The 15,262-nt window shown below is 46.1% G+C and overlaps 1 protein-coding gene across 3 annotated transcripts in view; it reads left to right on the plus strand.

Annotated features, from left to right (window-relative positions):
- The window catches only part of SPTBN4 (spectrin beta, non-erythrocytic 4), a 1,591,326-nt gene that overhangs the window by 753,250 nt on the left and 822,814 nt on the right, over positions 1-15,262 (plus strand). For all 3 annotated transcript variants that reach the window (XM_069644494.1, XM_069644495.1, XM_069644496.1), the window contains one exon: positions 2,982-3,852. In XM_069644494.1, coding sequence (XP_069500595.1) covers positions 2,982-3,852 — 871 coding nt within the window. The remainder of the gene's footprint in view (positions 1-2,981; positions 3,853-15,262) is intronic.

The raw sequence follows: 15,262 nt of genomic DNA on the forward strand, positions 1-15,262 counted from the left end.
TGTTTTGTTAATTTTTCAAGCATGGGGTATCTTGTATCAGAATCAGGCACCTCATATAGAAGGGATTAGCATGATGAAGAGGGGGACGAGGAGGTAATGATAGTTAGATTTCAAGTACCAATTAGAAGACTCCATTTATTTTTTAAGTGAATTAAAAACCATGCTGTTTAGCTCATAATTATTTTTTGTCAACTGCTGAAAACCCATGGCAATTTAGGTAAGTGCCGGGTACTTTATATCCATTTTTATTTGTCTTATACATAGTATCTGTTACATGAAAAGAAAATAACTCTGAAACACCAGTATGTCTGAGTAAGTGGCAAGACCAGTTAATGTGAACTATTGTACCCTTTATCATTCTATAACTATTTAATAGCTATGCATGGCCTACAAAAATTCCTTTGCTGCTCTACCCGCTGCACTGGGCACTGCCAAATCCTTCTACTTCACAAACCTAATCTTTACCCTTTACAGTCACCCTCGAATACTTTCTTCTCCCCTCCAATCTTTGCTCACACCTCCCAAGCCATTATTCATTGCATCCTCCCTTTCTGCTAATGACTTTGCTGGAATCCTTACATATAATCGGAAAAAAAAAAAACAAATGGGAGATTTGAAAGAACATTTTGACCAAGTCTACCATTCATTTGCATTAGAGTGAACAAGGGAAGCAACGGCTGGAGGGGTGTCCCCCGCACCCTTGTTCACTGTAATGTGAGCGGGGGTTGCAAGGGTGTCCCCCGCTCCCATCTCAGTAAAGGTTTTCAAAAAAAGAAAAGAGGACCCTGCCGTGCTGGTTTCCATACACGCAAGTGAAGAGAACCGGTGTCGCAGAGGGATGCGCGAGACGGCGACACATAAGGATGTGTGCCTCCCACAGTAAGGGGGTGGGGGCAACGGGATAGTCCAAAATGTTTGAGTCAGAGAAAAACAAAAGTTTTTCGGTAAAATAACTTTTGTTTTTTTCTCCTTTGAACATTTCGGATTCATTTATATCTCGTTAATCCGACTTTGCTCACTACTTTTTCTCTAAAATTCATGAAACTCTCACAGTCCTCCTCTCTTTCTCACCCATCCCTTCCTCTGTCCACCACCTCTACCTCTTCAACGCTCGACTACTTCTTCCCTACCTCTCCTACTGAATTAGCGCCCATCCTTCAAAGTGCAAAACTATCTTGCCCTCCTAGCGATCCTTTTGCTCCCCAAATGGTCAAAGACTTAATCTCAAATACTTGCCCTTATTTCTCCAAGCTCTTTAAACTCTATCTCCTGGACTCTTCCCTGCAGCCTTCAAATCTGCAACTCTCTTACCCCTATTGAAGAAACCCTTGCTCACCCAAACTTCCCAGCAAACTATTGCCCAGTTTCTCTCTTTTCCCATTATTCAAAGGTTCTTGAACAAGCGGTCTTGGAGCAGATCACTAAGTACCTTGAGGATAATGGCCTTAGAGATCCACTTCAAAATGGTTTCCATAAGAAACACTCCACTGAGACTACACTTCCTCATGTCTCCAACTTTCTCTCTAATGCTCATCACTCCAAACTCTCTTCTATACTCATCCTTTTGGACCGTTCTGCTGTTTTTGACACTGTCGGCCACTCCTCTCTCTTCCTCATTCTTCAGGGCCTTGATTTCGTGAATCTACTCTTGCCTGGATCACCTCCTACCTGCAAGGTCCATCATTTAAACTCTCTTGGAACTTGCAAATCTCTGACCCCACCCCTCTCCCTCTTGGTGTCTGAAGGATCAGTCCTTAGATCTCTGATTTCACCCTCTATACCTCTACCATAGGAAGACTCAACTCTACCTTTGGCTTTCACTATCGCCTTTTGCTGATGACACTGTTTCTCCTTTCCCTCCTTCACCCCAGTCTTCTTAGAATAGATTACAAACTGTCTCACTGCAACTCATCACTGGATGGCTCTCGGCTGCCTCATGCTGAACTCTTCAGAAATGGAAGTCGTCTTTCTCTCAGGTTTCAAGGCCATCCCTACCCTCTCCCATCACCTTCCAACCTGACCTTTTTGCTCCCTCACCCTAGGCTTGCAATCTTGGGGTCTTTGATAACGATTTATGACTGCAACAGTTATTCTCTACCACTGCCTATGCTGCTCATGTTAATCCCCTCAACATTAGGAAAATGTGTCCTTTTCTTTCTAACCACTCTACAAAAACTATAATGTCCACTCTTGTGCTCAGCAAACTAGACTACTGCTCAAGCCTACTCATTGGCCTATCTCTCTACTCCCTTCTCCCTCTACATAAAGTCCTCACCTTTGCTTCCAACGCTCTTTACAACCTACTGACAACATGCTGGTTGGCTCTGCATGCATAACCACTCTCTTTTCAATGTCCTTCTCCTAGTCTACAAAGCTATCAATGATCTTGCCTCTCAGTACCTGTCTGATTGAATCTCAGTTTACTCAACGTCTTGTTTCCTCTTCTGCATTCAACCTCACTGTCCCATAGCCTCCTTGTGCCTCCTCTTGCTTCTGCTCTTTCTCTCTAATCGCCCTGCTCCACTGGAACCCACTGCCCATAGCAATCAAAGCTAGGCTAATACCGCACTTACTTGCTAAATAGGGAGCTCACTCTACCCTCTCCCCATCATCTGTACCTGACTCCACCACTGTCTGCAGTGACGCTTAATAATGTAGAATTGTATATTTAATTAGTACTCCTCTTTAGTTTGAAGCACTATCCCCCTTAGGTTAACCTTACCTTTGTAAGTCACCTGTTTTGTTATATACATTTTGTTTCTGATTGTTTTGTCCTCGGTATATGTCCTAATATTTTTACACCATCATAAACTGGCTCACTACTTACAATTGTAGATCTCACCAAGAGTTGTATAAAGAATCATGCCTGAACAACATGTGTTGTCCAATTGTAGGAACTGGAACAATTTTTTGGTAGACATTTTTACTGTACTGTGCACTCCTTTAGTCTGACCTTAATTGATGTGTGTATTTTCTTACAGGTTACCTGCCATGTGACCCACAAGTGATTTGCAACCGGGTACACCATGTCAAGACCTGCTTGGAAGGGCTCTGTGAGCTGGCCACCAAACGGCGCAATGAGCTGGAGGAGTCGCGCCAGCTGTGGGCTTTCTTTCAAGAGGTGGAGGAGGCTGAGAGCTGGATCCGGGAAAAAGAGCAGATCCTCTCGTCGACCAACCATGGGAAGGACTTAAGTGGGGTCATCAGGCTCATGAACAAGCACAAGATTTTGGTTGGTGAGCTAGGAGGGCGGCGCTCCCTCTTGCAGCAGACGTTGAGGAAAGGGGAGCAGATACTGGCCAAGAAGCGCCTCAGGGGTAGCAGCATTCAGGAGAAAACTAGAGAGGTCAAGATGCGGTGGAAGAAGCTGGAGGAAGTCGCTGGCATCCACCAGCAGAAGCTCCAAGAGGCCTTGAACTTCTATCAGTTCAGCTCGGACACGGACGACTTGGTGGCCTGGCTTCAGGACACTTACCGCATTGTCTCAAGTGATGACTTTGGCCACGATGAGTACTCCACGCAGTCGCTGATGAAGAAGCACAAGGGTGTGATTGATGAGATTGAGAAGCATCGGGCCTCTGTGCTGGCCTTGAGGAAACACCTGTCGCTCCTGGCTCCCGAGTACCGGGACATGGTCGATGTTCAGATCAGGATTGTTGAGGTGGAGCAGCTGTACAGCGAGGTGGCTGAGGTGGCGGTGTTGCGGAGGCAGTGGCTGCAGGATGCCCTAGCTGTCTACAGGATGTTCAGCGAGGTCAACGCCTGCGAGGTCTGGATTGACGAGAAGGAGCAGTGGCTGAATAAAATGGAAATCCCAGAAAAGTTGGAAGAGGTGGAGGTCGTACAGCACAGGTATGAAGGCAATGTAAATATGAAAGGTTTACAATGTGTGATGGTACGCGTCCCTTTTGAGTCTTTACCTCGTTTGTTTGAAACGCATCGGAAAAGACAAACAAAATTGAATTTCGGTTAGTAGAGTAGAAATGGTGAAAAATACATTTAGATGTTTAGTAGGCGTCAGTAAGGTTGGTGAGGGCAGCGGGAGTATTTGGAAAGAGATGGCGGTGTGGATGTAAACCACCCACCCTTCGGGGACAGGAAGTGGGGCAATTTGGTCAAAAAGAGAGTAGAAAAATAGGAGCAAAAGGGATGGCAATAATACCCTTTTTGAGGCTGAAATCGGTTGGCTGGGTTGGTACAAATGCTTGATGGGGTGACAAACCGTAGTTGGGTGTGAGCGCTGGCTGGATCCGTGTGCCCAATGCTGGCATTTAAGCAAATTTGGTGTAAGTTACCAAAACCAGTCCATATGGCATTGTGAGCCAAAGGATCGGTTTTGGTAAATTAATAAAAAACCATGTCTACAGACCTAAAGACTGGACTATTACTAGACTACAAAAACTTTGCTTAATTGCCAGCATTGGACACACGGATCCAGCCAGCGCCCACACCCAACTACGGTTTTTCACCCCATCAAGCATCAATTACTCAGGAACCTTGGAGTTGGTTCCCGGACAAACCAATGTTTCAGGCAGCAGGCTAAAGTCTGAACACTAACCCAAGGTGCGCAGGGGATCCTCAATCCCGAAACTACAACTCCACACTCTTTGAAACTGGGTTGGTACAAAGCTTAGCAGTTGGCAGAATCACTTTCCAGATCTGCAAAATTATGATATTTATGAATTATGGTTACTCTCTCTCGCTTATAAACGCACTGTGCCCAAAATGTTTCAATACTTGTTTGAAAAAGGTTAGTGTTTCGGAGCTAATGTGCTAGAAAGACATATCACGTTTAAGCATCTGAACAAATGTTGACGTCGGTATTTAGACAAAAGTAGATTTACAAGTTTCTTTGCATCAGCTTTTGACTTTGGCCACTAGAGGGCAGATCATGGCCTCGGCTGCACTATGAAGGCGAAACTTGTACTTAAATCAGTGAAGTGATACATTCGGGTGTGAGCTCGTGTAGAAGAGAGATTTGGGGGCAGGATTGGCATGGACAACTTAATAAATGAAATAACAAGAAACATTTAAGTTCCCACAAATACAATATTTGTAGGTAGAATGTGAATATATGATTTCCTTTTCTTCCTTTGGAGTACAGAATGACCCATGACTATATATCTAGCTGCTTTGTCCAGAGTTGTGTTCCTCACCACAATAATATTTAAAAAATAAAAAACTATCAAGCTGATAGTTTGCCTGGTCATCCAGAATATGAATTCACCTAGCAAACGATGTGTGTGTGCGCCTTACAATTCTTTAAGTGATGCAGTGTTATCCATCTCTATGTAAATGGGGTGAAAATACACGTCCTTATCACTTGTGGGGCAGCAGACCACATCAAACATTATCATTATTAAATGTAAACCAAGTACAAAAGATAGCCGTCGGGTTACATGTGTCGTGCATACATGACATACTTGCAACATCAGTAAACGTGTGATGTATTCCCACCGAAGTATGTCAGTATCCATTGCTTCAATAATCAGACCCTGTACAACATGACAGAGTAATTAATTCCGTGCATTAATGTCCCGATTAATATATGCAGATTATGTGAAGGATGGTCAGCATTAGTGCTGTTTGTGGCCTTTTTCTGATCTCAAACCATTGAACACTTTATGTTTCTGTTTCCTGGATCAGTGTCTGTATGAAGGTCAACACAGCAGAGGCGTTTCCAGGCACCCCCCTCTCATCCAGTGGTCATTAGCCCTTTGGTTCGAAGGTGCGTGGAGACCTGGCCATTCTTTTAAAAGTGCCGGGTGTGCAGGGGTATGTTGTAACATAACTTACCCGTAGAACGAGCACACGATCCTGCAAGCCAGGAGATAGAGTGGAGTAAAATGCCTGGCCGCTTCTCTGGACGGAAGTCAGGCACTTTCGTGCGTTGATTGGGTTCGACGTCACTTTCATGGCCCAGCCGATCATCAGCAGGCTCCCTGATGGCAGGGAACAGACAGCATAGCCTTGACAATCCAACCGTCATAGCCAAAGGAAATGGAGGTGCAGTGCTCAATTTGCCGGGGTGTTTGCCAGGGCTCAGCACTGGCCCTTATTTTTGAGCCTCGGCGCTTGTCTCAGACTCACCAGTTTAATTATGAAGTGGTGATAGTCAGTTCATCCATCAACCACAAAGAGCAGGTGCGAGCTGTAGTGTCCCCCCAAATATGCTGACACTGTGGGGAGAAGATATGGGTGCTGGCAGCAGTGGTGGGGAACTGCCCACGGGCAGTGTCACAGGAGCGGTAGGAAAAAATGTGGGCCCTGGCACTTCTTTTTTTTTTTTACAAGGTAAGCACTGTGGAGATGGGAAGGTTGAGGGCAGTGAAATGAAACAAAATACTTCCCTTTTTGACCCCAACCTCCTGGTCCCCGCTTTTTTAGATGGGTGTGAATGGGGGTCTGGGAGCAAGGATGGGGTTAGGAAGGCAATGTGAGGTTGAAATTCATGACCTCTGCCTCTGGTGTGAGGCCTCTGTGTTTTTCCAGTTTTTCCTGACTGGTTAATCAATGTTTCCCTGTTGAGCCTTCACCTTAGGCCTCAGCAGGGACTCAAATCCCATATGTGCGCATCAGCGGCTCTAAGCCTCAGGGTTTGTTGCCACAAAGGCACAATTTTTCCTGTGCAAGTCTGCTCGCACAGTTGACCCTTTTTGGGGGCTGCCTATGTAGGTGGCAGCGCTCCAAAATTTCAAAAAGATTAGCAAATCCCAGACTGTGGGTGGGGGTACAGCCAATGAAGATGGCAGTCCCAAAGAGCGTGGGGGACCGAGGGGATCTTGTACACCAGAGGAAGGACCCCACCTCCCGTTGGTGGTCCTCATTACCTGAACTGAATGAGAAGGCGCGCACAGGCTGTCCCCTTGGGAATAGTCCTACTTTCAATATTCACTGGGGAACATGAGCAGAATGTTTTGGATGAGAGTTCAGAGAAGGGTTCTAGTGATCTGAGAAGATTATTCAAAGGTTCTTCGGCTGTGGCCAGAGGTCGTCTGTGTTGAGAGACTCCGGAGCTAGCATCAACACAGTAGACTGGATTCTGCTCCACTCAGGCGTGCCAATCAAACTAGCTAGATGGCCCCTGCCACTCTCCACTCTCCTGCTGCCATTGTAGCCATCCAGAGAGGTACACGTATTGGGGGGCAATGCCCACGCACATGCTTTGCAATGAACGATAAGCCATTAAGTGCAGCCTACTGGGAAATCTGTAAGCAGAGGGGCTGACAAAAGCCATGTGCATGAGGCAAGAGGCACCTGCCACCCAGCAATCAGACCCTGCTCTTCTGAGAGAGAGGAGTATGAGGTTCTGGGGTCTATCACTAAATGCATCTCTCTCTCTCTCTCTCTCTCTCTCTCTCTCTCTCTCAGACACACACACACACTCACACGCTCTCGCGCGCGCTCTCCCTGTCTCGCCCCCTTTCTCTCAGCTGTCAAACAGCAACAGTCTAACAGGACAAATGGATTAGTCCGTTACCACAAACATGGCGTAGACTGACAGCTAGCTAACCTCTAATCATATAGCTAATGGATATAGACTGACTGCTATCAGGAATGTAGCAGATGGAAATACAGGCTGTTGGCAGACATATATCAGAATAGAAGCGCTGGCCAATTGCCGAATATGCAATTGAGTGTAAACATTTAGTTCTATGCTTTTACACGTCTTGGTTCTCAGTGGAGCTTTGTAGTCGTTCTGTGTATATCAGAACAAAGCACACTACACAATCCAAATTAATCACGTTGAACATTTATTAAATATGATCAGATTTACCATGCAACAAAACTCATACACAGAAAGTTGTTCATATAAAGTAATGTAGGACGCATGTGTCAGGTAAAGCCTGAAGAAGTACAACAGTTGATTAGACAACGCTTAAAAACAGTGAAAGTGCACATAGAGAGGGGAGCATCCCGTCCTGTGGTTAAGCAAATACAGTTCTCTGGTATGAAATAAATGCTGCTCCTAAAAATAAACAGTAGAAACTGTAAACAAAATAGCAAAGGCACAGCAGTTCTGATGTCTCACTTGTAGGCAACTAAGAGTGAATAGTTATCTTGTCTCATAATAATAATGATAATAATAATAATAATAATAATATTTTATTATTGGTTTAATTATTAGTAATTCAATAGTTCAGGGGTCTACATAGTACGCTGGTGTAAGCTGACTGTAGCGCATCCCTTATGCATGATTCAATCAAGGTGCACAGGCTTGTATGTTTCGGCGGTGTGGGTAGATGTGTCTGCCTTCCTCAGGACCAAAGGGCTGAACTTGTATGGTGACCCCTGAGGAGAAACTATTTGGTAGAGAAAGAGAGAGTCAGGTTGTGATTCAACCTATATTTGAGAGCTAGCCCACCTAATGAGAGTAAGGGACCCTAGGGCATAGTTTGAAAATTATTTAAAAGGAAAAAAGTGATGTGTGCATGTTCCCTTCACCCACAAGTAGTATTCAGAAACATGTGAGAAAAGGAGAGAAATGGGTGCGCTAGACGGGGGTGGAGAGTATCAAGAAAGATTCATGCGATATCAGAGTCGTAAGAGGCTCACATTATGACACGAAAACCGCGCTATAGTGCATTGAGTGGACTCAACCTTTTGACTCATGTGTCATCAGAGAAAATGGATGCTCCCAGTATAAAAGGCTTACCGCAGCTGGTCAGGTACCCAAGTGGGTAGCTGGGTGCTTGGGAGGGAGCCAGAGGTAACGCTTGCTCTGTAGTCGGAGAACGGCGGTCAATGGCAGCCTGTAGTGGGAAAGTGTACCGGTAGATGTGTGCAAGGCATGAATAGCACTGCGTAAGTCAGTGTGTTATAATGGAAATACTTTGTTGCAGGACCTGTTTCCTCGTAAGAATAGGAGGAATCCTTGAAGTGAAATGTGTCTCTGCTGATTAGGATGTTATAATAGAGGGCTGTTTGGTTTGCCAATGCGGGTACGGAGGAGGGATCCTGGGGAGAATTGCATAGAATGTGAGTGTTTGTTACAGATAGATTGTTAAGCCTGTGGATGTGGGCATCGGACTGTACCCGTAAGCAACACTTCGCTGTGCGTGTATGCTGCAAACCGCTGCTGTAGCCATGACACGCGAGTTGTTTGTGCGATCACCTTGGCAACCGCCCGCCAGATCTCAGGCTAAGGTTGCGCGAGAGCTGGAGGAGGGACTACTAACACTGTGGCGATGACGTCCACGGCAGTGGCGTCGCCAGGAATCAAATTTAGGAGGGGCACAGAGGGGGCCAAAGACAAAAGTTGGGGGGGCACAGACAAAAGAAGGGGGAGAACATGGTCACTGCTCGTCTTAGGTAGGGGGGGCACAAGAGGGGGGCACAGGGTTTCACAGAAGGGGCCCCGGCCCCCCAGACCCTCCCCCTAGCGACGCCACTGATCCACGGGGGAAGAAAAAATAGCAGGAGTGGCACTTAAATATGCGTGCCTCTGGCGGTTGAAAAGGGTGGAAACCGCTGGGTGCAAAAAGGCTTCCCGAGCTCTTGGCAATGAATGTGGCAATGTGATACATGCTGTGGAGGACATACTGACAAATGTTGGCCTGCAGAGAGATCAGTGAAATTAGGAAGCACACAATGCTTGTCGTGCGGTGTGTGGCACTGGGTGAGAGGACAGGTTGGGGGTGCCACTGTGGAAAGGGATGCATGGGCTGTAATACGGAATAAACACCAGTCATGCCTGTCACCTGCAATCTGAAGCAGTGGCAATACAAGATATTAGAAATACGTGAGTATTTTCTGATTAAGTCTATGGTCCCTATCCCATAGTACACAGATAATTAATCCATTGTGCTTTTATGTAAAAGAGAGGCTCCTGTGTGGGCGGATACATATAGTGTAGCATCCATGTGCCTCCACTTTTGTTGAAAATTGCTGCAGCATGGGAGAAAAGGTCCAATCATGCCTGTTACCTGCTCTCTAAAGGTGGCAGTTGCACGTTTAGGAAAACGAATTTCTTCATTGGGTCCCTTTTCCCTTTACAAAGTCAGCAGACGATGTATCCATCGTGCTTCTTTGTGAACAAGGCTCCTTTGTGGGCTGGACATTTTTTTAACTACATCAATGATCCAGCACTTGAGGTCATCCGGGGAATGTTGGTGTTCCAGAAAATGGGTTACTAGTGAGTGGTGCTGTGTGGTTTCTGCATCGTATCCCGGATCTGTGCTCATTGATTCTGATATGGGCAGCTCTTGTGTGGTGCAGCAGCAGAGATGATGGATATACTTGTAGTAGTCAGCATTGCAGATGGGTACATAGCCTGCCTGTCGTTACACAGTAGATAGAAACAGAGACTGCTTGCCCAATGCAGATGGACGTGAAGACAGCAGATCTACCAATCCTATAGCAGATGAGAGCATATTTTTGTTTCATAGTTGCTCAAAAGGCACAAGTGTGGTCTGCCGCTGATGCAAGCAGTGACCACAAAAGTGATGGGTGGAAGGTTTCGAATGAATCTGAACCACTGGCATTGCTCTGGGCAACCTTCCACACCACCGTTTTTTAGCCCATCTGCGCCATTGCAAAAGGGGTCCAGCCATATGCAAATCAGTCAGCTGCCTTCACCAATGGTAGCAGCCCAGCCCGAACTGCTAGGCCAGGTCCCCTCTGCACAGAAACACAAGCAACCCCAGCAATTTTTCAGCCTTGTTGGACCTCCTCAGTGAGGTGCATCTTGGTTTCCTATGGCGGAGCGAGCAAGGGACCCACGTCTGGGCCTACCCTCTCTCACATGGTGAGACTACTGTGACCACAAAAGAGATGAGTGGAAGGTTTCGAATGAATCTGAACCACTGGCATTGCTCTGGGCAACCTTCCACACCACCGTTTTTTAGCCCGTCTGCGCCATTGCGAAAGGGGTCCAGCCATATGCAAATAAGTCAGCTGCCGCCACCAATGGTAGCAGCCCAGCCCGAACTGCTAGGCCAGGTCCCCTCTGCACAGAAACTCAAGCAACCCCAGACATGTTTCGGCCTTGTTGGACCTCCTCAGTGAGGTGCAGCTTGGTTCCCTATGGCGCAGCAAGAAAGGGACCCACGTCTGGGCATACCCTCTCTCACATGGTGAGACAAACTGTGACCACAAAAGTGATGGGTGGAAGGTTTCGAATGAATCTGAACCACTGGCATTGCTCTGGGCAACCTTCCACACCACCGTTTTTTAGCCCGTCTGCGCCATTGCAAAAGGGGTCCAGCCATATGCAAATCAGTCAGCTGCCGCCACCAATGGTAGCAGCCCAGCCCGAACTGCTAGGCCAGGGCCCCTCTGCACAGAAACACAAGCAACCCCAGACATGTTTCATGATGCAATCAGTAACTGTGAGGAATCCGATAATCCGCACGGTGGGTATGCGCTCACCTGGGCTTTTTTGTAAACATTTTATATGAAATTGAATGAGTGTTGCTCAAACTCTGGAAAATGTGTGGGGCTAATCTGCACACATGTTCCCATGCACACCACACACCATACACATATACCTGTGCACTCTGGGTGGACACAGCCTACTGGTGCAGTCCTCCCTGTCACATTTACTTAGAATGTGACACCCAGGAATACATCAAGGCATCTCAAAAGGAGGAGGACAAAACCTTCTTCCTGCCATGGGCAGCTTCATTAAATAACAAAGGCTCCATGGATTCACCCTATCCTTTGTTGGCCCCTGCAGAATGGTGGCAGCAATTAAACACAATTAGCATTCTAAGAGTATAATTCAAACAGGCCCACATGGGTCTAGCTGCAGAGGCTAACAAAAGACAGGAAAACCCCCAACAACCTTTGATATGCACTGTATCAACCTGAAGCTAGCTCCCGCCCCTCAGTATCATGGGCAATTAAGTGTCATGTCTGGTACATGTGTTTACAGTAGGCAACCCCCACAGGGCTACCCCTTTCAGAGGGTAGCAGTATGTGATTTGATGGAGACAAAAAGTCTGTTCTCACCACAACTTGCAGGGAGACCTGCCTTTAATCAGGAACCACAGAGAGCCCAATTAACTAGAGAGACCCTTTGATCCACAACAGACAGGAAGATGGGTGGGACTTAGTAGTACATGTTTTCACCCCTTTACCTTTCCTGTTGCAAAGCACTCTTGTTATGACCCCACGCATAATAAAACATTGTTGCTGGGGACCCAGGATTGGTTTATTAAGGTAGGATTAGCCTACACCAATCACTGGGGCCCATTTGGCTTTTAAAGAGGGTTGAGCCCATCTTCTGGCAGATAATCTGAAGACTGTGCAAGGAGTAGCAAGAAGAACTCATTGGGACCCTGGCTGAAGGTACAGTCTGCCTTTCATCTTCCACCAGTGAAGGAAGGCTATGAACTCCAAGAGGGAAGCAAGGTCCCTCCCCTAAACATCTACCAAGGAACAGAGGGAGATACTGAATCCACAGGAGCCTCCAGCAGCTCCAGAACCGGTACCCAGCCAGCACACAGCATGCCTTGCTAGGCTCTGCAGCAAGCTTCCTAGGTGGGAAGTGCCAGCGAGTCTCTGAACCAAACCAAGGACAAAGCCGTTGCCTGCAACACTCTCCTCATCTTTGGGCCGGACACCTTAAAGGACGACACAAGCCTTGTGAAGAAGCTTGGAGGAGTGAACAGACAAGCATCAACCAGCGTCCACCTTAAAGGACATTCTTTAGGCAGTTGAGCCCCTCAAGCTGCAACCGACTGCACCGCTGATTGTTGTCACGCTGCAGTCACTCACGCCATCCGAGACGCCTCGACCAGTGCACCCGAGCCACCATGTAGGCCAGCCTGCAGCCATCTGTCCAGCCTTGATCGCCGAACTGCCTGCTGCCTGATACCCGTAGCTGTCTCCTGTCTTGAACTGTGACACAGAAGCTGCAAAGCACCCTGAAACCGACTCTGTTGAGCACCAAGTACTTCTACAAGCACAAGGTACATTGTAGTTCTGTACTCCTGCTCCTTTTTCGAAGGCCCTAGTGACATTTTACGATCCATTGCTCCCTTTGTGTTGAAACCAAGTATCCTTGAACTATTTTGATTAATTACTTTACCGGCTACCCTCCTGTCAGTATACAGAGTGCTTCCCTTTACCTTCATGAAACTGTCTGCACTCTGCATTCCCTTACAGAGTGGGTTGTATTTTGTAGTGTGCTAGAACTGTCTGTTGAATAATAAAGTAGATTTTTGTTTACATCTTTTATCATTGGGTAGTAATTGTATTTGCTCTGTGTTGCAACTAACCAACGATCCACAACCTTGCACAGATAAGCCTGCCGTTCCGTCCATTTTACCAAAATTGGACAAGGAGGTTTATAATTGATTTGTGTTTCCAATCTGTTCGGATTCCTTCTGATGTACTAGAGGTGTGGGGCTGATTGGTGGTTAAGAAATCGATATTCATCTCTGGACCACTGGTGCCCCGAAGTTGATTCGTCACAGGGGAGAATAAACAGCTGGTAATCACACGGAAGCCAAGACCGTAGACTGCTAACTGTCAAAGTCAAACAGCAGGGAGGTTTGTTTGTTGCATGCTTTGTTAGAGGTGTTCGCAGTGTTCGAGCTGCAGCTGACAGAATTAAGAGTCTCTAAGAAGATGCATAACCCCCTCTCTTCATCCCAAATGAACATGCATGCATTGTACCAGATGATCTGCCAAGGCAGAATTGCTGGGCCAACCAATGGCTGAGCTTCTGAGGTCACCTGATGCTTACTGCCAGCTAGATCAAAGAGGAACAACTATGGGTAGCCCCGATAGATCAGGCCACCACACAGGTGTATGAAACCTTATAACAAACTGTGACACCTCATATTTACAGGTTGGGGTTAAGAGCACAGCACCGCTGACCTACTAACCGCCTGGTCCTAAAAGCAATAAAGTGATGAGTGGCACGGTTTGAAAGCTCTTCGCAATTGACTGGCTGATAAGTGTTGCAGTTTCATTGACTAGTGATTTCTTACTTTAGTACATAAAAGAGGACAGGTATTTGGAAGAACGCTTTCCTCTAGTTAAACATGTCACAGAGGTATTGCGGCTTTCCTCTAGTTAAACCATGTCACAGAGGTATTGCAGCTTTCCTCTAGGTAATCCATGCAACAGGGGTATTGTGTCTTTCCTCTAGTTTAACCATGTCACAGAGCTATTGCGGTTTTTCTTTAGCTAAACCATGTCACTTCTGATTAAACCTAGTCACAGAGGTGTTGCATTTTCCTCTAGTTAAACCATGTCACAGAGGTGTTGCGGCTTTCCTCTAGTTATACCATGTCACAGAGGTATTGCATTTTTCCTCCAGTTAAACCATGTCACAGAGGTATTGTGGCTTTCCTCTAGTTATACCATGTCACAGAGGTATTGTGTCTTTCCTCTAGTTTAACCATGTCACAGAGCTATTGAAGTTTTCCTTTAGCTAAACCATGTCACTTCTGGTTAAACCATGTCACAGAGTTATTGCATTTTTCCTCTAGTTATACTATGTCACAGAGGTATTGCGGCTTTCCTTTACTTAAACCATGTCACAAAGGTATTGCAGCATTCCTCTAGTTATACCATGTCACAGAGACATTGCAGATTTCCTCTAGATAAACCATATCACAGAGGTATTGTGCCTTTCCTCTAGTTAAACCATGTCACTGAGGTATTTCGGCTTTCCTCTAGGTTAACCACGTCACAGCGTTATTGCAGCTTTCCTCTTGTTAAACCATATCACAGAGGTATTGCGCTTTCTTTTAGTTAAACCGTCTCAAAGGTATTGCTGTTTTCCTCTAGTTAAACCATGTCACAGAGACATTGCGGCTTTCCTCTAGTTAAACCATGTCACAGAGGTATTGTGGCTTTCATCTAATTAAACCATGTCATGAAGATATTATGATTTTCCTCTAGAAAAACCATGTCACAGAAGTATTGCAGTTTTCCCCTAATTAAACCATGTCACAGAGGTATTACGGCTATCCTCTAGGTTAACCACGTCACATCGGTATTGCAGCTTTCCTCTAGTTAAACCATGTACCAGAGATATTTAGCTTTTCCTCTAGTTAAACCATGCCACAGAGGTATTGTGCCTTTCCTCTAGTTAAACAATGTCACTGAGGTATTGTGGATTTCCTCTAGTTAACCCATGCCAAAAAGGCATTGCAGCTTTCTTCTAGTTAAACCACGTCCCAGAGATATTGATTTTTTCCTCTAGTTAAACCATGCCACACAGGTATTGCGGCTTTCCTCTAGGTAAACCATGTCGCAGACGTATTGCGGATTTCCTCTAGTTAAACCATGTCACAGAGGTATT

This window comes from Ambystoma mexicanum, chromosome 2p (genome assembly GCF_040938575.1).
Source record: "Ambystoma mexicanum isolate Mex_15411 chromosome 2p, UKY_AmexF1_1, whole genome shotgun sequence".
NCBI lineage: Eukaryota > Metazoa > Chordata > Amphibia > Caudata > Ambystomatidae > Ambystoma > Ambystoma mexicanum.